A 23,468-nucleotide genomic window follows, 5' to 3' on the forward strand; every position below is an offset into this window, starting at 1 on the left:
GAACATGTGTGCCGGGGACACAGGAAGGGGGGGGGGGGCACGGACTCTGGGTAGGGTACCCAAGAGTGGTGAGCTTGAGAATTCCGGACGGGGACATGTTGAGGGCCCCGGGGAGGTTGAGCCTGAGGATTCTAGGGGCAGCTCTCAGGAGGGGTGAGCTTTGAGGATTCCAGGGGCGGATACTCAGAAGGGGTAAGCTTTGGGGAATCTAGGAGTAGATACGCAGGAGGGCCGAGCTTTGAGGATTCTAGAGATGAATACTCAGGAGATGAGAGCTTTGAGGATTCTAGAGGTGGACAACTCAGGAGATGAGAGATTTGAGGATTCTAGAGGTGGACACTCAGGAGATGTGAGATTTGAGGATTCTAGAGGTGGACACTCAGGAGATGAGAGCTTTGAGGATTGTAGAGGTGGACACTCGGGTGGGGGTAAGCTTTGAGGATTCTAGAGGTGGACACTCAGGAGGGGTGAGAGCTATGAGGATTGGCAAGGTAAGCTTGACGATTCAAGGGGCGTATACTCAGGAGATGTAAGCTTGGGGAATCTAGGAGTAGATACGCAGGAGGGGCGAGCTTTGCGGATTCTAGGGCGTATACTCAGGAGGGGTGAGCTTTGAGGACTGGAGGGGCGTATACTCAGGAGGAGTGAGCTGTGAGTATTCTAGAGGTGGACACTCAGGAGGGGTGAGCTTTGAGGATTCTAGAGGTGGACACTCAGGAGATGAGAGCTTTGAGGATTCTAGAGGTGGAAACTCAGGAGGGGTGAGCTTTGAGGATTCTAGAGGTGGACACTCAGGAGGGGTGAGCTTTGCGGATTCTAGGGGCGTACACTCAGGAGGAGTGAGCTGTGAGTATTCTAGAGGTGGACACTCAGGAGGGGTGAGCTTTGAGGATTCTAGGAGGTGGACACTCAGGAGGGGTGGGTTTGAGGATTCTAGAGGTGGACACTCAGGAGGGCCGAGCTTTGTGGATTCCAGGGGCGGATACTCATGAGGGGTGGGTTTGAGGATTCTAGAGGTGGACACTCAGGAGGAGTGAGCTTTGAGGATTCTAGAGGTGGAAACTCAGGAGGGGTGAGCTTTGAGGATTCTAGAGGTGGACACTCAGGAGGGGTGAGCTTTGAGTATTCTAGAGGTGGAAACTCAGGAGGAGTGAGCTTTGAGGATTCTAGAGGTGGACACTCAGGAGGGGCGAGCTTTGAGGATTCTAGAGGTGGAAACTCAGGAGGGGTGAGCTTTGAGGATTCTAGAGGTGGAAACTCAGGAGGGGTGAGCTTTGAGGATTCTAGAGGTGGACACTCAGGAGGGGTGAGCTTTGCGGATTCTAGGGGCGTATACTCAGGAGGAGTGAGCTGTGAGTATTCTAGAGGTGGACACTCAGGAGGGGTGAGCTTTGAGGATTCTAGAGGTGGACACTCAGGAGATGAGAGCTTTGAGGATTCTAGAGGTGGACACTCAGGAGGGGTGAGCTTTGAGGATTCTAGAGGTGGACACTCAGGAGGGGTGAGCTTTGAGGATTCTAGAGGTGGACACTCAGGAGGGGTGGGTTTGAGGATTATAGGGCCAGAGGACAAGAGGAGACTACAGGACTCCGGGTAGGGTACCCTGGAGGAGTAAGCTTTGCAGATTCTAGGGGCAGATACACAGGATTGATGCGACTCGAGGATTTCAGGGCAGGGACAAGGACAGGGAGCAATGGACGAAGAGAGCTAACTGAAATTCCCTATAGCTAACTAGGTCAAATATATATATAATGCTTGAAAAATTAAAAGGTTAATGCAAGACCAAAAAAGAACAGCTGATACAGTAACTATCAGAATGACACACACTCCACAACACAATGCATATTTAAAAGAAATATAAATATTGAAATATGTTCAGACACCAAACAACCCAATAATTTCAAGACATTGATTTACAAAGAAACACGTGGACATTTCTTCTCAAAGGTAGCTTCAAAGGCTGTCATTTTATTTAGTAGCACTTTCAGATCATCATTGGAAGTGCCAGCATTATAAACACAAGTTACAGTGCCAGCAGGAGCAGCAGCCGGCGAGGAGGGTCAGAAACAGATGTAGAACAGTTAAGGATGCTTAAAGGACAGACGACCACCATCAGGAGGGCGCTCCCTAAATGTGCATTTATTTGAATTGCGTTTTATCATTCCACTTTGTTGTTATTCTTTTTAACATGCATTGATGTATGCAAAGTCTTTTTGAACGCAATAATTATTTTATGAAACAGTGTAAAAAACATGGAGGGATCCTGGAGAAGACATTCGAACCCTTTTGCCCAGTTGAGACTAAAAATTTGTTAATTCATCATGCTGTATTTTGGGGACAAAACAGGCTTTGTTTTCAAGTGTAAATTGCACATGGCCGCAGCTAATGCCTTGATTATGGAGGGAAATCTCCCGAAAAGATCCAGAACCGGGTGGTGGTGATGGTGAAGAAAGCACCTTTTGTAATGCGATTTACAAGAGACTAACTTAATGACTCACTTAATTTATCAGTAGTTTACAAAATAACCGAGATACATGTCAGGGAATGTCTACGAAAACGAGACACACCAAAAAAAAATATATATATATATATATATATATATATATATCAACATGCTAATGACCATCCATAATGTATAAACGAGTAGATCAATTTAATTTAAACATTTACATATAAAACCTGGGCCACTGGCCAAACTATACCAGCGGAAATGTACATGGACTTTTGTTTACGTCCAGTGCAGTGGACGGACATATGCTTGGCACCGATCATATAAGCACTTTCCACGCAGGAAACCACTGCCCAGGGCTTAATACTGGGCATCAGCCTGCCAACTCCTAACGTTGGTAAAGAAGTGAGCCGAGGCGTGCAGATGAACTGATGTGCCCAAGATCACACTCTGAAGTGGAACGCAAAGGTAGTCTGTAGATGACAATTTAGCCACGCAAGACGTGTGCTGCATTCGTCCATTTTAAGAGCCACCGGTAGATGACTGCACCTGATTAGGGACAAGATAAGCGCGTCTCTATAGCTGGCCAGTAACTGAAGGTATGACATTAAATAAAAGAAAGACCGGCTCTGGAAAGGTGAACCAAGTCCACGATAAGTGAAAAGACACGTTCACACCAACGCAGGGCAGGCCAAAGCACCCAGACCATAGGCATGCTCAGGGCAACACGGATGCTTTAACCTACCGAGCAACTGTGGGTAAAGAGGAGGCATTCTAAAACAAAGGAACCTTCCAGGAGTGGTTTCATTAGCACAGGCTTGGGGCAGGGTACCCGTCTAGAGAGCACGCACTCTCACTAGGCATCTATGTAGTGGAGCTACTCTCAAAGGCATGCACTTCCCCTAGAGTTGGGGAGGGGTGCCAGTCTCAAGAGCGCACCCTTCCCCTAGAGCTGGGGTGGGGTACCACTCTCAAAGGCATGCACTTCCAGTAGGGGAGGGTACCCCTGTACCTGGTTCAGGAGCACACACTTCCACAAGGGACCTATGTAGGGGAGCCGGTGCGGGGTAACCATCTAAGGAGCACACACCACCACCACCACACAGATACCTTGTGGAAGCGTATTTACGAGTAAAGTGGTCGGTGAACAGACCTTCTTTGCTGAACTGGAATCTTCTCAGTATTTGTAACAGCAAAGGGGGGGTCTCACTTTCTCTATGCTAATGGTGTAGAAGGCGCCCGCCTTGGGCTGGCACTAGATATACTAAATCATAACACATTTTAATAAGAACCTTACATCAGGAGCACAAAGTTCACATGATTTGCTAAAAAAAAAATTCTGTCCAACCGAGAAAACATATATTTGCACATTCTGGCTTCATCTGGCACATGCCATCAGGTTACGACATCGCTCCCAATTGGGTACTGGGGCAATTCAAGAGACTTCATGATCTAAGAACAAAAGTGGCACTATGCCAGAGGGCATATTCTGAGCCATGCCGACAGTGATTATCCCAAAACTAAAAACAGAGCGTGGGTCGGACGTTCATGATGTGATATTCCAGTGCCCATTGGATCTCAGAGGTGTCATTGGAGCAAATGAAGATGTGTACTGGATAAGCTCACACCACAAATAGCACAGGGATGACTTGCAAGGCATCCCACATATGGTGTCCAGCACTGCCGGAAAAACCTGTGTTTGCAAAGCTCGCACTTGAGGAACATGCTACGGGAGATGTCCATGCTTCCGGCCCTGTGGTCCATGTCGAAGTGAGACTGTAGAGCGGTCACAATGTCTTACTGTACAGAATTAGAATGCTCACAGACCAGATCCCGTGGTGAAGGAGACATTGGGTCCATGTCTTGCAGAGAGCTTGCAGCGTTCTAGATCACTCACTGGACCGGGTGCAGGAGCACAGATAGGATCCCGTGGTCAAGGGGTCCATTGGATCCATGTCTTGCAGAGAGGTTTCAGAGTTCTAGATCACTTACTGGACAGTGTGCAGGAGCACAGACCGGATCCTGTGGTGAAGGAGACATTGGATCCATGTCTTGCAGAGAGGTTTCAGAGTTCTTGATCACTTACTGGACCGGGTGCAGGAGCACAGACAGGATCCCGTGGTGAAGGGGTCCACTGGATCCATGTCTTGCCGAGATACTGAAAAGAGGTCACAATCTCTTACTGGACAAGGAGGAAGAGCGCGGGCCGGATCCCACAGTAAAGAGGCCGTTGAGTTCATGTCCTGCAGACTGAGATTGCAGGTAGGAAGTCACTATGAATCAGTCAAGAGCATGAATGGGTCCAGGAAGAATCTCCTTGACTCTCTTCAAAGTCAAATGCAAACCCCAAAAAACAGGTCAACTCTGGAACCCCGGGAGAGCTCACAAGCTGCCGATGTTTGGGAAACTCTTGAGCTTTTCGGGGAAGTCGTCCTTGTAGAGCACCGGGTCGGCCCGGTGTTCCACAACCTTCAGAGGCATGGTGCCGAAGACGGAAGCAAATTTGTTGATGCACTCGGACCTGCGGGAGAAGAAAACAACCATTAACTTTGAACTTTACTCAGACGAATATCACTGTCCCAATGGTAACGTCACTCCAGTTACACAATTCAAACAAAGCACAGGAGGCTTAGAGTGAGAATCATTGCATAGTTGCTGGGGTCATGATGTGGGCATGCGGCCAGCGCAGCACATGGATGCGGTGTGGATCTCAGCAGGGTGCATAGCTTCCACAGACAGCCTTTCTCCACCCCCCCCCCCCCATCCTCTGAATTAAACCCATATTTCAGGCAACACACAAGTCTATTTAGGGGGTAAAGTCAGCTCAGGCCTCCCCTAATACCTCCAACAAGACACTGGTAGCACCAAATAAGGCTATTCAAAGCAGATCACCATCTAGCGCCAAGTTGGACATTAACAGTGGAATTTCATTTGTGAATAGTTTTAAAAAGGCGTGAGCTGGAGGATGAGGGCGGCTGAGCGCGACACCCTCTGGAGTGCGATGAACAGGTGAAGACCGCCCCGGGCTATGACGGGGCAAGAGATCAGAGCTAGCTCCAGCAACAGGCTTCAAAGTCACAGAATCTTGTTAATTAACTCTTCATTAATTTTATTAATTGGAAGGCACAGCAGAAATCATGACACCTTGCAGCCACTTCTGAGTGCTGAGCCAGACGGCCATCCGTACAAAGCAATCCAGACTAGTATGTGCCCTGAGCAGCAGACCTGGCTGTACACTGTGCGTGTGGTGTTAGCACTGGTGGGAGAGGGGGGGGTAGGGGCAAGTGGGGGGGGGGGGCTGCATCAGCAACAGTGGCTGTTCCTAATTCGCCAGTATCTTAACCGAGATCTTCTTGGATATAAAAATATTTCACATTTCGGCTTTCTTGTCAGCAGCAGCAGCAGCAGACTCTCTTACAGCGTGAGAGGCGAATTCCAGAGCCAAGGCAGGGCCAAGCATGGACCTATGGATACATTTATTGCACATTTATCTATAGTGCCACTCTACACAGGTGGGTGTCGCTGCACTCTACAAAAGAGAAAAAACATTCTCTTTACAGAGAACAGGAAAACGCTGGATACTAAGAACTACAGAGAGCAGAATATCGAAAGGTGGAGACTACATAAAATACCAAAACTGACAGAGTATGGAAGGAGAGAGGGAAAAGAGTAGGCGGGAGAGACAGCAAATTATTGAAAAGAAGAATAAGCGTGGGACACATTTAGGCTGGGAGAAGATTGAGAAGCAAGATCTGAGGGCAGGAAGGTGAAAGGGACAGGCAGCAGAGAGGAACAGGAAGGGTGGAGCAGAAGGGGGCGGGGCGTGGTGAAAAGCTGCCCTGAAGTAGGATTGTGCAGCGACCTGGTGCAATCTGAAATTCCCTGATTGGTGCCTGGAATCCTCTCTGCTCCTCAGGGTCCTACTTCCACTCGGGATTTTGAAAGACGATGAGTGGTAAGCTTGTTTTTGCAAGTGAATGGCTATGTAGGCAATACAGCCAAACTTACATTTAATCCTGCTTAAGCCGGGAGTCAGCCTAGCTTACAACAGACTGAAATGATATGGACACGTTTCAATGTGCCTGGCATACGTTTGGCAGCAAAGTTCACGAGGGCACTGAGTAGTGCCAAGGTGGACTAGTTGGTATCTGTCCGAATGGAGTTTCCACAATCTAGTCGTGAGCTGACAAAGAAGTCACTGACTATTAACAAGCATTGGAAATGCAATAGGTCTCGCATTAGAAAAGTTGGAGTTATTGGTATTGTAAATGACATATGTTATTTATTTGTTGGTTTTTAAAATTGCTAAATTGATGGCTTTGTCATTTACAATGCCAATAGTTATAACTTTTGCGAATGTGACACCTATAGCATTTGGAATGCAACATATTTTGTATTTACGTGACTTAGATGACAGCTCTTGTCGTTAGGCCACATCTCTAGAGAGCAGGAGAGTGCAGCAGGGGAGAGAAGCACAGCAATGCAATAGGTCTTGCATTAGGAAAGTTTGAGCTATTGGTATTGTATAGGACACATTTTTTATTTATGTGCTTGTTTTGAAAATAGCGAATTAATAGCTTTGTTATTTACAATGCCAATAGTTTTATCTTTTGCAAATGTGACACCTATTGTAACACAATATGTGTTGTGAGGGTGGGTGAGGTGTTGAGGGTGAGTGAGGGTGAGGTGTTGAGGGTGAGTGAGGGTGAGGTGTTGAGGGTGAGTGAGGCTGAGTGAGGGTGAGGGGTTGAGGGGGAGGGGTCGAGGGGGAGGGGTTGAGGGTGAGGGGTTGAGGGTGAGGGAGGGTGAGGGGTGGAGGGTGAGGGGTTGAGGGTGAGGGAGGGTGAGGGGTTGAGGGTGAGTGAGGGTGAGGTGTTGAGGGTGAGTGAGGGTGAGGGTGAGGGTGGGTGAGGGGTTGAGAGTGAGTGAGGGTGAGTGAGGGTGAGGTGTTGAGGGTGAGTGAGGGTGAGGCTGAGGGGTTGAGGGTGAGTGAGGGTGAGTGAGAGTGAGTGAGAGTGAGTGAGAGTGAGGGTGAGTGAGGGGTTGAGGGTGAGGGAGGGTGAGGGGTTGAGGGTGAGGGAGGGTGAGGGGTTGAGGGTGAGTGAGGGTGAGGGGTTGAGGGTGAGTGAGGGTGAGGGTGGGTGAGGGGTTGAGAGTGAGTGAGGGTGAGTGAGGGTGAGGTGTTGAGGGTGAGAGAGGGTGAGGGTGGGTGAGGGGTTGAGGGTGAGTGAGGGTGAGGTGTTGAGGGTGAGAGAGGGTGAGAGAGGGTGAGTGAGGGTGAGTGAGGGTGAGTGAGGGTGAGTGAGGGTGAGGGTGAGGGGTTGAGGGTGAGTGAGGGTGAGGGGTTGTGAGTGAGGATGAGTGAGGGTGAGGGAGTGAGGGTGAGTGAGGGTGAGGGTGAGTGAGGGTGAGGTGTTGAGGGTGAGTGAGGGTGAGGGGGTGAGGGTGAGTGAGGATGAGGGTGAGTGAGGATGAGGGGTTGAGGGTGGGTGAGGGTGAGTGAGGGTGGGTGAGGGTGAGGGAGGGTGAGGGTGAGGGTGAGTGAGAGTGAGGGTGAGTGAAGGTGAGGGTGAGTGAGGGTGAGTGAGGGTGAGGGTGAGGGGTTGAGGGTGAGTGAGGGTGAGGGGTTGAGGGTGAGTGAGGGTGAGGGGTTGAGGGTGAGTGAGGGTGAGTGAGAGTGAGTGAGGATGAGGGGTTGAGGGTGGGTGAGGGTGAGTGAGGTTGAGGGTGAGTGAGGTTGAGGGTGAGGGTGGGTGAGGGTGAGTGAGGGTGAGGGTGAGTGAGGGTGAGTGAGGGTGAGTGAGGGTGAGTGAGAGTGAGGGTGAGTGAGGGTGAGTGAGGGTGAGTGAGAGTGAGGGTGAGTGAGGGTGAGGATGAGGGGTTGAGGGTGAGTGAGGGTGAGTGAGGGTGAGGATGAGGGGTTGAGGGTGAGTGAGGGTGAGGGGTTGAGGGTGGGTGAGGGTGAGTGAGGGTGGGTGAGGGAGGGTGAGGGTGAGTGAGAGTAAGGGTGAGTGAGGGTGAGGGTGAGTGAGGGTGAGTGAGGGTGAGGGTGAATGTGAGTGAGGGTGAGTGAGGGTGAGTGAGGGTGAGGGTGAATGTGAGTGAGGGTGAGTGAGGGTGAGTGAGGGTGAGGATGAGGGGTTGAGGGTGAGTGAGGGTGAGGGGTTGAGGGTGAGTGAGGGTGAGTGAGAGTGAGTGAGGATGAGGGGTTGAGGGTGGGTGAGGGTGAGTGAGGTTGAGGGTGAGTGAGGTTGAGGGTGAGTGAGGGTGAGGGTGAGGGTGAGGGTGAGTGAGGGTGAGTGAGGGTGAGTGAGAGTGAGGGTGAGTGAGGGTGAGTGAGGGTGAGTGTGAGTGAGGGTGAGGATGAGGGGTTGAGGGTGAGTGAGGGTGAGTGAGGGTGAGGATGAGGGGTTGAGGGTGAGTGAGGGTGAGGATGAGGGGTTGAGGGTGAGTGAGGGTGAGGGGTTGAGGGTGAGTGAGGGTGAGGGGTTGAGGGTGAGTGAGGGTGAGGGTGAGTTAGGGTGAGGGGTTGAGGGTGGGTGAGGGTGAGTGAGGGTGAGGGAGGTGTTGAGGGTGAGTGAGGGTGAGTTAGAGTGAGGGTGAGGTGTTGAGGGTGAGTGAGGGTGAGGTGTTGAGGGTGAGTGAGGGTGAGGCATTGAGGGTGAGTGAGGGTGAGGTGTTGAGGGTGAGTGAGGGTGAGGGCGAGTGAGGGCGAGTGAGGGCGAGTGAGGGCGAGTGAGGGCGAGTGAGGGCGAGTGAGGGTGAGTGAGGGAGGGCGAGTGAGGGCGAGTGAGGGAGGGCGAGTGAGGGCGAGTGAGGGCGAGTGAGGGTGAGTGAGGGTGAGTGAGGTTGAGGGTGAGTGAGGTTGAGGGTGAGTGAGGTTGAGGGTGAGTGAGGGTGAGGGTGAGTGAGGGTGAGTGAGGGTGAGTGAGGGCGAGTGAGGGCGAGTGAGGGCGAGTGAGGGTGAGTGAGGGTGAGTGAGGGTGAGTGAGGGTGAGTGAGGGTGAGTGATGGTGTGGGTGAGGGGTTGAGGGTGAGTGAGGGTGAGGGGGTTGAGGGTGAGTGAGGGTGAGGGGGTTGAGGGTGAGTGAGGGTGAGGGGTTGAGGGTGAGTGAGGGTGAGGGTGAGTGAGGGTGAGGGTGACTGAGGGTGAGGGATTGAGGGTGAGGGATTGAGGGTGAGTGAGGGTGAGGGGTTGAGGGTGAGTGAGGGTGAGGGATTGAGGGTGAGTGAGGGTGAGGGATTGAGGGTGAGTGAGGGTGAGGGGTTGAGGGTGAGTGAGGGTGAGGGGTTGAGGGTGAGTGAGGGTGAGTGAGGATGAGGGGTTGAGGGTGGGTGAGGGTGAGTGAGGTTGAGGGTGAGTGAGGTTGAGGGTGAGTGAGGGTGAGGGTGAGTGAGGGTGAGTGAGGGTGAGTGAGAGTGAGGGTGAGTGAGGGTGAGTGAGAGTGAGGGTGAGTGAGAGTGAGGGTGAGTGAGGGTGAGGATGAGGGGTTGAGGGTGAGTGAGGGTGAGTGAGGGTGAGGATGAGGGGTTGAGGGTGAGTGAGGGTGAGGGGTTGAGGGTGAGTGAGGGTGAGGGGTTGAGGGTGAGTGAGGGTGAGGGTGAGTTAGGGTGAGGGGTTGAGGGTGGGTGAGGGTGAGTGAGGGTGAGGGAGGTGTTGAGGGTGAGTGAGGGTGAGTTAGAGTGAGGGTGAGGTGTTGAGGGTGAGTGAGGGTGAGGTGTTGAGGGTGAGTGAGGGTGAGGCGTTGAGGGTGAGTGAGGGTGAGGGTGAGTGAGGGTGAGTGAGGGTGAGTGAGGGCGAGTGAGGGCGAGTGAGGGCGAGTGAGGGCGAGTGAGGGTGAGTGAGGGTGAGTGAGGGTGAGTGAGGGTGAGTGAGGGTGAGTGAGGGTGAGTGATGGTGTGGGTGAGGGGTTGAGGGTGAGTGAGGGTGAGGGGGTTGAGGGTGAGTGAGGGTGAGGGGGTTGAGGGTGAGTGAGGGTGAGGGGTTGAGGGTGAGTGAGGGTGAGGGTGAGTGAGGGTGAGGGATTGAGGGTGAGGGATTGAGGGTGAGGGGTTGAGGGTGAGTGAGGGTGAGGGTGAGTGAGGGTGAGGGGTTGAGGGTGAGTGAGGGTGAGGGGTTGAGGGTGAGTGAGGGTGAGGGTGAGTGAGGATGAGGGGTTGAGGCTGGGTGAGGGTGAGTGAGGTTGAGGGTGAGTGAGGGTGAGTGAGGGTGAGTGAGGGTGAGTGAGGGTGAGTGAGGGTGAGTGAGGGTGAGTGAGGGCGAGTGAGGGCGAGTGAGGGTGAGTGAGGGTGAGTGATGGTGTGGGTGAGGGGTTGAGGGTGAGTGAGGGTGAGGGGTTGAGGGTGAGTGAGGGTGAGTGAGGGTGAGGTATTGAGGGTGAGGGGTTGGGTGAGGGTGAGGGTGAGTGAGGGTGAGGTATTGAGGGTGAGGGGTTGAGGTTGAGTGAGGGTGAGGGTGAGTGAGGGTGAGGGGGTGAGGGTGAGTGAGGATGAGGGGTTGAGGGTGGGTGAGGGTGAGTGAGGTTGAGGGTGAGTGAGGGTGAGGGTGAGTGAGGGTGAGTGAGGGTGAGGGTGAGTGAGGGTGGGTGAGGGTGAGTGAGGGTGAGGGGTTGAGGGTGAGTGAGGGTGAGGGGTTGAGGGTGAGTGAGGGTGAGGGTGAGTTAGGGTGAGGGGTTGAGGGTGGGTGAGGGTGAGTGAGGGTGAGGGGTTGAGGGTGAGTGAGGATGAGTGAGAGTGAGGGTGAGTGAGGGGTTGAGGGTGAGTGAGGGTGAGGGTGAGGGGTTGAGGGTGAGTGAGGGTGAGGGGTTGAGGGTGAGTGAGGGTGAGGGTGAGTGAGGGTGAGGGTGAGTGAGGGTGAGTGGTTGAGGGTGAGTGAGGGTGAGTGAGGGTGAGTGAGGGTGAGGGTGAGTGAGGGTGAGTGAGGGTGAGGGTGAGTGCGGGTGAGTGAGGGTAAGGGTGAGTGAGGGTGAGTGAGGGTGAGTGAGGGTGAGTGAGGGTGAGTGAGGGGTTGAGGGTGAGTGAGGGTGAGTGGTTGAGGGTGAGTGAGGGTGAGTGAGGGTATGTATGTATGTATGTTGAGTTTGAGGGTGAGTGAGGGTGAGGTGTTGAGGGTGAGGGGTTGAGGGTGAGTGAGGGTGAGGGGTTGAGGGTGAGTGAGGGTGAGTGAGGGTGAGTGAGGGTGAGTGAGGGTGAGTGGTTGAGGGTGAGGGGTTGAGGGTGAGTGAGGGTGAGTGAGGGTGAGGGTGAGGGTGAGGGTGAGGGGTTGAGGGTGAGTGAGGGTGAGTGAGGGTGAGTGAGGGTGAGGTGTTGAGGGTGAGTGAGGGTGGGTGAGGGTGAGTGAGGGTGAGGGGTTGAGGGTGAGTGAGGGTGAGGGTGAGGGGTTGAGGGTGAGGGGCTGAGGGTGAGTGAGGGTGAGGGGTTGAGGGTGAGTGAGGGTGAGGGGTTGAGGGTGAGTGAGGGTGAGGGGTTGAGGGTGAGTGAGGGTGAGAGGTTGAGGGTGAGTGAGGGGTTGAGGGTGATAGAGGATGAGTGAGAGTGAGGGTGAGTGAGGGGTTGAGGGTGAGGGAGGGTGAGTGAGGGTGAGGTGTTGAGGGTGAGGGTGGGTGAGCGTGAGGGTGAGCGTGAGGGTGAGTGAGGTGTTGAGGGTGAGGGGTTGAGGGTGTGTGCATCAGTGGAGCTGTGTCGGTGGAGCTGTGTGGTGGCTGCATCGGTGGAGCTGTGTGGTGGGTGCATCTGTTGAGCTGTGTGGTGGGTGCATTGGTGGAGCTGTGTCGGTGGAGCTGTGTAGTGGGTGCATCGGTGGAGCTGGGTGGTGGGTGCATCGGTGGAGCTGTGTCGGTGGAGCTGTGTCGGTGGAGCTGTGTCGGTGGAGCTGTGTCGGTGGAGCTGTGTGGTGGCTGCATCGGTGGAGCTGTGTGGTGGGTGCATCGGTGGAGCTGTGTGGTGGGTGCATCGGTGGAGCTGTGTGGTGGGTGCCTCGGTAGGGCTGTGTGGTGGGTGCCTCGGTGGAGCTGTGTGGTGGGTGCCTCGGTGGAGCTGTGTGGTGGGTGCCTCGGTGGAGCTGTGTGGTGGGTGCCTCAGTGGAGCTGTGTGGTGGATGCATCGGTGGAGCTGTGTCGGTGGAGCTGTGTGGTGGGTGCATCGGTGGAGCTGTGTGGTGGGTGCATCGGTGGAGCTGTGTGGTGGGTGCATCGGTGGAGCTGTGTCGGTGGAGCTGTGTGGTGGGTGCATCGGTGGTGGTGGGTGCATCGGTGGAGCCGTGTCGGTGGAGCTGTGTGGTGGGTGCATCGGTGGCGCTGGGTGGTGGGTGCATCGGTGGAGCTGTGTCGGTGGAGCTGTGTGGTGGGTGCATCGGTGGAGGGTGAGTGAGGGTGAGTGAGGGCGAGTGAGGGCGAGTGAGGGTGAGTGATGGTGTGGGTGAGGGGTTGAGGGTGAGTGAGGGTGAGGGGTTGAGGGTGAGTGAGGGTGAGTGAGGGTGAGGTATTGAGGGTGAGGGGTTGGGTGAGGGTGAGGGTGAGTGAGGGTGAGGTATTGAGGGTGAGGGGTTGAGGTTGAGTGAGGGTGAGGGTGAGTGAGGGTGAGGGGGTGAGGGTGAGTGAGGATGAGGGGTTGAGGGTGGGTGAGGGTGAGTGAGGTTGAGGGTGAGTGAGGGTGAGGGTGAGTGAGGGTGAGTGAGGGTGAGGGTGAGTGAGGTTGAGGGTGAGTGAGGGTGAGGGTGAGTGAGGGTGAGTGAGGGTGAGGGTGAGTGAGGGTGGGTGAGGGTGAGTGAGGGTGAGGGGTTGAGGGTGAGTGAGGGTGAGGGGTTGAGGGTGAGTGAGGGTGAGGGTGAGTTAGGGTGAGGGGTTGAGGGTGGGTGAGGGTGAGTGAGGGTGAGGGGTTGAGGGTGAGTGAGGATGAGTGAGAGTGAGGGTGAGTGAGGGGTTGAGGGTGAGTGAGGGTGAGGGTGAGGGGTTGAGGGTGAGTGAGGGTGAGGGGTTGAGGGTGAGTGAGGGTGAGGGTGAGTGAGGGTGAGGGTGAGTGAGGGTGAGTGGTTGAGGGTGAGTGAGGGTGAGTGAGGGTGAGGGTGAGGGTGAGTGAGGGTGAGTGAGGGTGAGGGTGAGTGCGGGTGAGTGAGGGTAAGGGTGAGTGAGGGTGAGTGAGGGTGAGTGAGGGTGAGGGGTTGAGGGTGAGTGAGGGTGAGTGGTTGAGGGTGAGTGAGGGTGAGTGAGGGTATGTATGTATGTATGTTGAGTTTGAGGGTGAGTGAGGGTGAGGTGTTGAGGGTGAGGGGTTGAGGGTGAGTGAGGGTGAGGGGTTGAGGGTGAGTGAGGGTGAGTGAGGGTGAGTGAGGGTGAGTGAGGGTGAGTGGTTGAGGGTGAGGGGTTGAGGGTGAGTGAGGGTGAGTGAGGGTGAGGGTGAGGGTGAGGGTGAGGGGTTGAGGGTGAGTGAGGGTGAGTGAGGGTGAGTGAGGGTGAGGGTGAGGTGTTGAGGGTGAGTGAGGGTGGGTGAGGGTGAGTGAGGGTGAGGGGTTGAGGGTGAGTGAGGGTGAGGGTGAGGGGTTGAGGGTGAGGGGCTGAGGGTGAGTGAGGGTGAGGGGTTGAGGGTGAGTGAGGGTGAGGGGTTGAGGGTGAGTGAGGGTGAGGGGTTGAGGGTGAGTGAGGGTGAGAGGTTGAGGGTGAGTGAGGGGTTGAGGGTGATAGAGGATGAGTGAGAGTGAGGGTGAGTGAGGGGTTGAGGGTGAGGGAGGGTGAGTGAGGGTGAGGTGTTGAGGGTGAGGGTGGGTGAGCGTGAGGGTGAGCGTGAGGGTGAGTGAGGTGTTGAGGGTGAGGGGTTGAGGGTGTGTGCATCAGTGGAGCTGTGTCGGTGGAGCTGTGTGGTGGCTGCATCGGTGGAGCTGTGTGGTGGGTGCATCTGTTGAGCTGTGTGGTGGGTGCATTGGTGGAGCTGTGTCGGTGGAGCTGTGTAGTGGGTGCATCGGTGGAGCTGGGTGGTGGGTGCATCGGTGGAGCTGTGTCGGTGGAGCTGTGTCGGTGGAGCTGTGTCGGTGGAGCTGTGTCGGTGGAGCTGTGTGGTGGCTGCATCGGTGGAGCTGTGTGGTGGGTGCATCGGTGGAGCTGTGTGGTGGGTGCATCGGTGGAGCTGTGTGGTGGGTGCCTCGGTAGGGCTGTGTGGTGGGTGCCTCGGTGGAGCTGTGTGGTGGGTGCCTCGGTGGAGCTGTGTGGTGGGTGCCTCGGTGGAGCTGTGTGGTGGGTGCCTCAGTGGAGCTGTGTGGTGGATGCATCGGTGGAGCTGTGTCGGTGGAGCTGTGTGGTGGGTGCATCGGTGGAGCTGTGTGGTGGGTGCATCGGTGGAGCTGTGTGGTGGGTGCATCGGTGGAGCTGTGTCGGTGGAGCTGTGTGGTGGGTGCATCGGTGGTGGTGGGTGCATCGGTGGAGCCGTGTCGGTGGAGCTGTGTGGTGGGTGCATCGGTGGCGCTGGGTGGTGGGTGCATCGGTGGAGCTGTGTCGGTGGAGCTGTGTGGTGGGTGCATCGGTGGAGCTGTGTGGTGGCTGCATAGGTGGAGCTGTGTGGTGGCTGCATCGGTGGAGCTGTGTGGTGGCTGCATCGGTAGAGCTGTGTGGTGAGTGCATCGGTGGAGCTGGGTGGTGGGTGCATCGGTGGAGCTGTGTCGGTGGAGCTGTGTGGTGGGTGCATTGGTGGAGCTGTGTGGTGGGGGCATGGTAGAGCTGTGTGGTGGGGCATGGTAGAGCTGTGTGGTGGGGGCATGGTAGAGCTGTTTGGTGGGTGCCTCGGTGGAGCTGTGTGGTGGGTGCCTCGGTGGAGCTGTGTGGTGGGTGCCTCGGTGGAGCTGTGTGGTGGGTGCCTCGGTGGAGCTGTGTGGTGGGTGCCTCGGTGGAGCTGTGTGGTGGGTGCCTCGGTGGAGCTGTGTGGTGGGTGCCTCGGTGGAGCTGTGTCGGTGGAGCTGTGTGGTGGGTGCATCAGTGGAGCTGTGTGGTGGGTGCCTCGGAGGAGCTGTGTGGTGGGTGCATCTGTGGAGCTGTGTGGTGGGTGCCTTGGTGGAGCTGTATGGTGGGTGCCTCGGTGGAGCTGTATGGTGGGTGCCTCGGTGAAGCTGTGTGGTGGGTGCATCGGTGGAGCTGTGTCGGTGAAGCTGTGTGGTGTGTGCATCAGTGGAGCTGTGTCGGTGGAGCTGTGTGGTGGCTGCATCGGTGGAGCTGTGTGGTGGGTGCATCTGTTGAGCTGTGTGGTGGGTGCATTGGTGGTGCTGTGTCGGTGGAGCTGTGTAGTGGGTGCATCGGTGGAGCTGGGTGGTGGGTGCATCGGTGGAGCTGTGTCGGTGGAGCTGTGTCGGTGGAGCTGTGTCGGTGGAGCTGTGTGGTGGCTGCATCGGTGGAGCTGTGTGGTGGCTGCATCGGTGGAGCTGTGTGTTGGGTGCATCGGTGGAGCTGTGTGGTGGGTGCCTCGGTAGGGCTGTGTGGTGGGTGCCTCGGTGGAGCTGTGTGGTGGGTGCCTCGGTGGAGCTGTGTGGTGGGTGCCTCAGTGGAGCTGTGTGGTGGGTGCATCGGTGGAGCTGTGTCGGTGGAGCTGTGTGGTGGGTGCATCGGTGGAGCTGTGTGGTGGGTGCATCGGTGGAGCTGTGTCGGTGGAGCTGTGTGGTGGGTGCATCGGTGGTGGTGGGTGCATCGGTGGAGCCGTGTCGGTGGAGCTGTGTGGTGGGTGCATCGGTGGCGCTGGGTGGTGGGTGCATCGGTGGAGCTGTGTCGGTGGAGCTGTGTGGTGGGTGCATCGGTGGAGCTGTGTGGTGGCTGCATAGGTGGAGCTGTGTGGTGGCTGCATCGGTGGAGCTGTGTGGTGGCTGCATCGGTAGAGCTGTGTGGTGAGTGCATTGGTGGAGCTGTGTCGGTGGAGCTGTGTGGTGGGTGCATTGGTGGAGCTGTGTGGTGGGGGCATGGTAGAGCTGTGTGGTGGGGGCATGGTAGAGCTGTGTGGTGGGTGCCTCGGTGGAGGTGTGTGGTGGGTGCCTCGGTGGAGCTGTGTGGTGGGTGCCTCGGTGGAGCTGTGTGGTGGGTGCCTCGGTGGAGCTGTGTGGTGGGTGCCTCGGTGGAGCTGTGTGGTGGGTGCCTCAGTGGAGCTGTGTGGTGGGTGCATCGGTGGAGCTGTGTCGGTGGAGCTGTGTGGTGGGTGCATCAGTGGAGCTGTGTGGTGGGTGCCTCGGAGGAGCTGTGTGGTGGGTGCATCTGTGGAGCTGTGTGGTGGGTGCCTTGGTGGAGCTGTATGGTGGGTGCCTTGGTGGAGCTGTATGGTGGGTGCCTCGGTGGAGCTGTATGGTGGGTGCCTCGGTGAAGCTGTGTGGTGGGTGCATCGGTGGAGCTGTGTGGTCGGTGCATCGGTGGAGCTGTGTGGTCGGTGCATCGGTGGAGCTGTGTGGTGGGAGCATCGGTGGAGCTGTGTGGTGGGTGCCTTGGAGGAGCTGTGTGGTGGGTGCATCGGTGGAGCTGGGTGGTGGGTGCATCGGTGGAGCTGTGTCGGTGGAGCTGTGTGGTGGGTGCATCGGTGGAGCTGGGTGGTGGGTGCATCGGTGGAGCTGTGTCGGTGGAGCTGTGTGGTGGCTGCATCGGTGGAGCTGTGTGGTGGCTGCATCGGTGGAGCTGTGTGGTGGCTGCATCGGTGGAGCTGTGTGGTGGCTGCATCGGTGGAGCTGTGTGGTGGCTGCATCGGTGGAGCTGTGTGGTGGCTGCATCGGTGGAGCTGGGTGGTGGGTGCATCGGTGGAGCTGTGTGGTGGGGGCATGGTAGAGCTGTGTGGTGGGTGCCTCGGTGGAGCTGTGTGGTGGGTGCCTCGGTGGAGCTGTGTGGTGGGTGCCTCGGTGGAGCTGTGTGGTGGGTGCCTCGGTGGAGCTGTGTGGTGGAGCTGTGTGGTGGCTGCATCGGTGGAGCTGTGTGGTGGCTGCATCGGTGGAGCTGTGTGGTGGCTGCATCGGTGGAGCTGGGTGGTGGGTGCATCGGTGGAGCTGTGTGGTGGGGGCATGGTAGAGCTGTGTGGTGGGTGCCTCGGTGGAGCTGTGTGGTGGGTGCCTCGGTGGAGCTGTGTGGTGGGTGCATCGGTGGAGCTGTGTGGTGGGGGCATGGTGGAGCTGTGTGGTGGGTGCCTCGGTGGAGCTGTGTGGTGGGTGCCTCGGTGGAGCTGTGTGGTGGGTGCCTCGGTGCAGCGGTGTGGTGGGTGCCGCAGTAACTAAGCAGGCAGAGCGTCTCCAGGTGTGGGGGAGTCGAGGCGCTAGAGCGGCGGTGAGACCCTGATAACGCTTTTTCTGCTCATGTCAAATTTAAAGCGCTTTTGATGGACCGGATGTGGTGTTAATGCACTAAGGCTTGTGTTGCACCTCAGCTGGAACTTGTCAAACACATTTCAATGCAAACCACAATGTAAATGGTAAAAGCACATTATGCTTTACAATGAAAACGAGACAAGAATTTAAAACGGAAAAGTGAAGGTTTAATAAAGGTTGCAGATCGTTATCGAAGTGAAACAAATGGTTAGAAGTCAGTCAGTGAGTCATTTCAATTAAATAATAGCAGAGTAAAGAGGAGGATGCAAGGAGAGGTACAGAGGGAGTTAGCATAAAAGGAGACACGGCCGGTGGCCGTGAAACTGAAAGTACGGCCGGCCGGCCGTGAATAATTAGGGGATGAGCGCACGCTGAGAAGCTGCCTTTGATGTGGTAATGCGAGGCAGGCAGGCAGGCGGCTGGTGGCATTGTGCACGCGCTTTTTAGGGCTTGCGCTTGCGCAATGACCTAAAAAGCACATGCACTTGAAGAAATCGCCACTGGAATCGCCAGTGGTGGATCAACACTGGATAAGCCGTAATAGAGCTTCGCCAGCGATGCGCAGAAGCGCATCAGCAGGCGAGCCCTAAAAAGGTCTTCAGAAGAAGTAGGCCATTGTCCATTTTAATGAGTGCTCGATAGGACAAGACACGGAGCGCTGTGGCTCTCGCCAGAAGCGGAGAGAGTTGACTTTCAAGGTAATTGTTGTTATGAAGTCAACTGAATGATGCTAAGCAAGCGGGGTATGGCCAAATTTAGATTAGCACTGGCAATGACACAGGATATATTCAGTCTTGTCAAGGGTTAGTCTGAGAAAGAACATTAATTCCACATTTGGAAGTGAGCACACTCCAACTATAATGAAATCACAAAAGTTCAAGTGACCATTTAAAAGCCCTCCTTTTTTGTTTGAAATATTCAACAAATTAAGCATAAACAGCCAGCAAATAATTTACATATATAGAGCGCCACATGAAACACAAAGAGAATCACTTTTTAATCAGCAAGCAAAGAATCTCACACAAACCAGAATATACTTCCAATATATTCTGGAGAGTTAATATGACCTCTGTATTGAGGCAGCAGAGAAACAATGTCATTTTAGTGGGCTGCATGCATCTCTGTGAAGGCACTCATGCTTCTTCACATTTCACAACAGTCAGTGCTCATTTCACTGACGTGAGGCATTTCCAGAGCTCTCCTATCAAGGAGATGTCTCCAAGTGCCAGCCAGGAAGGTTGGCACCGAAGACTAGAGCGCATCTCGTGACAGGCAGAAGGCTGGTGAAGCACAAAGCATGCCGAGTTGGTAAGGGTCACGCACTCTGGATGGGCAGCCTTCTTTTCCATCTCTAAGAAGTGCCTGTGCACGCGCACCAGGTACCAGTGGGCATTGTTTGTTCTTCTGTGTCAGTGTGACAGCTTAGGCAGTCTGGCTTCGGAGTGTCACAGAAATAAAGTCAAAGGGGCGGGGATTCGGAAAACTGGGGCACTTTAGCTTTTTTAGATGACGTTTGGCACAACACCTGGCTCCTTGTCCCTTGTGGTAAATACAACAATCAAACTATTTTTGAATTGTGCACGTATTTTACCTGAAACTCCAAACAATTATTTGGCAAAGTGTTGAAAAACTGTTGGAAAATAATTATTTTATAACACCACACAACGTCCCTATTCCTTTCAGCTTCAGGTCGATGCACAAGAATAGGTCTGAACAAACTTGAATGTGAGATAAACCTGCCCAGAGCACGAGGCCTGAAGCAGGCAGGGCCATCAAGTCTCTATCCGAGGGATGTTGGCCTGGAGCAGGCAGGGCCATCAAGCCTCTATCCTAGGGATGTTGTTCTGAAGTAGGCAGGGCCATCAAGCCTCTATCCGAGGGTTGTTGTTCTGAAGCAGGCAGGGCCATCAAGCCTCTATCCGAGGGATGTTGTTCTGAAGTAGGCAGGGCCATCAAGCCTCTATCCGAGGGTTGTTGTTCTGGAGCAGGCAGGGCCATCAAGCCTCTATCCGAGGGATGTTGGCCTGGAGCAGGCAGGGCCATCAAGCCTCTATCCGAGGGATGTTGTTCTGGAGCAGGCAGGGCCATCAAGCCTCTATCCGAGGGATGTTGGCCTGGAGCAGGCAGGGCCATCAAGCCTCTATCCGAGGGATGTTGGCCTGGAGCAGGCAGGGCCATTAAGCCTCTATCCTAGGGATGTTGTTCTGAAGCAGGCATGGCCATCAAGCCTCTATCCTAGGGATGTTGGCCTGGAGCAGGCAGGGCCATCAAGCCTCTATCCTAGGGATGTTGGCCTAGAGCAGGCAGGGCCATCAAGCCTCTATCCTAGGGATGTTGTTCTGAAGCAGGCATGGCCATCAAGCGTATATCCTAGGGATGTTGGCCTGGAGCAGGCAGGGCCATCAAGCCTCTATCCTAGGGATGTTGGCCTGGAGCAGGCAGGGCCATCAAACCTCTATCCTAGGGGTGTTGGCCTAGAGCAGGCAGGGCCATCAAGCCTCTATCCTAGGGATGTTGTTCTGAAGCAGGCAGGGCCATCAAGCCTCTATCCTAGGGATGTTGGCCTGGAGCAGGCAGGGCCATCAAGCCTATATCCTAGGGATGTTGTTCTGGAGCAGGCAGGGCCATCAAGCCTCTATCCTAGGGATGTTGTTCTGGAGCAGGCAGGGCCATCAAGCCTCTATCCTAGGGATGTTGGCCTGGAGCAGGCAGGGCCATCAAGCCTCTATCCGAGGGATGTTGTTCTGAAGCAGGCAGGGCCATCAAGCCTCTATCCTAGGGATGTTGTTCTGGAGCAGGCAGGGCCATCAAGCCTCTATCCGAGGGATGTTGTTCTGAAGCAGGCAGGGCCATCAAGCCTCTATCCTAGGGATGTTGTTCTGGAGCAGGCAGGGCCATCAAGCCTCTATCCTAGGGATGTTGTTCTGAAGCAGGCAGGGCCATCAAGCCTCTATCCGAGGGATGTTGGCCTGGAGCAGGCAGGGCCATCAAGCCTCTATCCGAGGGTTGTTGTTCTGAAGCAGGCAGGGCCATCAAGCCTCTATCCGAGGGATGTTGGCCTGGAGCAGGCAGGGCCATCAAGCCTCTATCCGAGGGAAGTTGTTCTGGAGCAGGCAGGGCCATCAAGCCTCTATCCTAGGGATGTTGTTCTGAAGCAGGCAGGGCCATCAAGCCTCTATCCGAGGGATGTTGTTCTGAAGCAGGCAGGGCCATCAAGCCTCTATCCTAGGGATGTTGTTCTAGAGCAGGCAGGGCCATCAAGCCTCTATCCCAGGGATGTTGTTCTGGAGCAGGCAGGGCCATCAAGCCTCTATCCTAGGGATGTTGTTCTGAAGCAGGCAGGGCCATCAAGCCTCTATCCCAGGGATGTTTTTCTGGAGCAGGCAGGGCCATCAAGCCTCTATCCTAGGGATGTTGTTCTGAAGCAGGCAGGGCCATCAAGCCTCTATCCGAGGGATGTTGGCCTGGAGCAGGCATGGCCATCAAGCCTCTATCCTAGGGATGTTGGCCTGGAGCAGGCAGGGCCATCAAGCCTCTATCCGAGGGATGTTGTTCTGGAGCAGGCAGGGCCATCAAGCCTCTATCCCAGGGATGTTGTTCTGGAGCAGGCAGGGCCATCAAGCCTCTATCCTAGGGATGTTGTTCTGAAGCAGGCAGGGCCATCAAGCCTCTATCCGAGGGATGTTGTTCTGAAGCAGGCAGGGCCATCAAGCCTCTATCCGAGGGATGTTGTTCTGGAGCAGGCAGGGCCATCAAGCCTCTATCCGAGGGATGTTGGCCTGGAGCAGGCATGGCCATCAAGCCTCTATCCGAGGGATGTTGTTCTGAAGCAGGCAGGGCCATCAAGCCTCTATCCGAGGGATGTTGTTCTGGAGCAGGCAGGGCCATCAACCCTCTATCCTAGGGATGTTGTTCTGAAGCAGGCAGGGCCATCAAGCCTCTATCCGAGGGATGTTGTTCTGAAGCAGGCAGGGCCATCAAGCCTCTATCCGAGGGATGTTGTTCTGGAGCAGTCAGGGCCATCAAGCCTCTATCCTAGGGATGTTGTTCTGAAGCAGGCAGGGCCATCAAGCCTCTATCCGAGGGATGTTGTTCTGAAGCAGGCAGGGCCATCAAGCCTCTATCCGAGGGATGTTGTTCTGGAGCAGGCAGGGCCATCAAGCCTCTATCCGAGGGATGTTGGCCTGGAGCAGGCATGGCCATCAAGCCTCTATCCGAGGGATGTTGTTCTGAAGCAGGCAGGGCCATCAAGCCTCTATCCGAGGGATGTTGTTCTGGAGCAGGCAGGGCCATCAAGCCTCTATCCTAGGGATGTTGTTCTGAAGCAGGCAGGGCCATCAAGCCTCTATCCGAGGGATGTTGTTCTGGAGCAGGCAGGGCCATCAAGTCTCTATCCTAGGGATGTTGTTCTGGAGCAGGCAGGGCCATCAAGCCTCTATCCGAGGGATGTTGGCCTGGAGCAGGCATGGCCATCAAGCCTCTATCCGAGGGATGTTGTTCTGAAGCAGGCAGGGCCATCAAAGCTCTATCCGAGGGATGTTGTTCTGGAGCAGGCAGGGCCATCAAGCCTCTATCAGAGGGATGTTGTCCTGGAGCAGCCATGGCCATCAAGCCTCTATCCTAGGGATGTTGTTCTGGAGCAGCCATGGCCATCAAGCCTCTATCTGAGGGATGTTGTTCTGGAGCAGGCAGGGCCATCAAGCCTCTATCCTAGGGATGTTGTTCTGAAGCAGGCAGGGCCATCAAGCCTCTATCCGAGGGATGTTGTTCTGGAGCAGGCATGGCCATCAAGTCTCTATCCGAGGGATGTTGTTCTGGAGCAGGCAGGGCCATCAAGCCTCTATCCGAGGGATGTTGGCCTGGAGCAGGCATGGCCATCAAGCCTCTATCCGAGGGATGTTGTTCTGAAGCAGGCAGGGCCATCAAGCCTCTATCCGAGGGATGTTGTTCTGGAGCAGGCAGGGCCATCAAGCCTCTATCCTAGGGATGTTGTTCTGAAGCAGCCATGGCCATCAAGCCTCTATCCGAGGGATGTTGTTCTGGAGCAGGCAGGGCCATCAAGCCTCTATCCTAGGGATGTTGTTCTGAAGCAGGCAGGGCCATCAAGCCTCTATCCTAGGGATGTTGTTCTGAAGCAGGCAGGGCCATCAAGCCTCTATCCGAGGGATGTTGTTCTGGAGCAGGCAGGGCCATCAAGCCTCTATCCTAGGGATGTTGTTCTGAAGCAGGCAGGGCCATCAAGCCTCTATCCTAGGGATGTTGTTCTGAAGCAGGCAGGGCCATCAAGCCTCTATCCGAGGGATGTTGTCCTGGAGCAGCCATGGCCATCAAGCCTCTATCCTAGGGATGTTGTTCTGGAGCAGGCATGGCCATCAGGCCTCTATCCGAGGGATGTTGTTCTGGAGCAGGCAGGGCCATCAAGTCTCTATCCGAGGGATGTTGTTCTGAAGCAGGCAGGGCCATCAAGCCTCTATCCGAGGGATGTTGGCCTGGAGCAGGCATGGCCATCAAGCCTCTATCCGAGGGATGTTGTTCTGAAGCAGGCAGGGCCATCAAGCCTCTATCCGAGGGATGTTGTTCTGGAGCAGGCAGGGCCATCAAGCCTCTATCCGAGGGATGTTGTTCTGAAGCAGGCAGGGCCATCAAGCCTCTATCCGAGGGATGTTGTTCTGAAGCAGGCAGGGCCATCAAGCCTCTATCCGAGGGATGTTGTCC

General features: G+C 55.5%; 1 protein-coding gene across 1 annotated transcript in view; it reads right to left on the minus strand.

Annotated features, from left to right (window-relative positions):
- Positions 1-3,262: 3,262 nt before the first annotated feature.
- Positions 3,263-23,468, minus strand: part of LOC147666131 (exostosin-2) — a gene marked incomplete at its 5' end in the record, with an annotated part of 199,490 nt that continues 179,284 nt past the window's right edge. Inside the window, one exon of the mRNA XM_086949279.1 lies at positions 3,263-4,970. Coding sequence (XP_086805405.1) covers positions 4,832-4,970 — 139 coding nt within the window. The remainder of the gene's footprint in view (positions 4,971-23,468) is intronic.

This window comes from Lissotriton vulgaris, unplaced genomic scaffold, assembly GCF_964263255.1.
Source record: "Lissotriton vulgaris unplaced genomic scaffold, aLisVul1.2 SCAFFOLD_3144, whole genome shotgun sequence".
Classification (NCBI taxonomy): Eukaryota; Metazoa; Chordata; class Amphibia; order Caudata; family Salamandridae; genus Lissotriton; species Lissotriton vulgaris.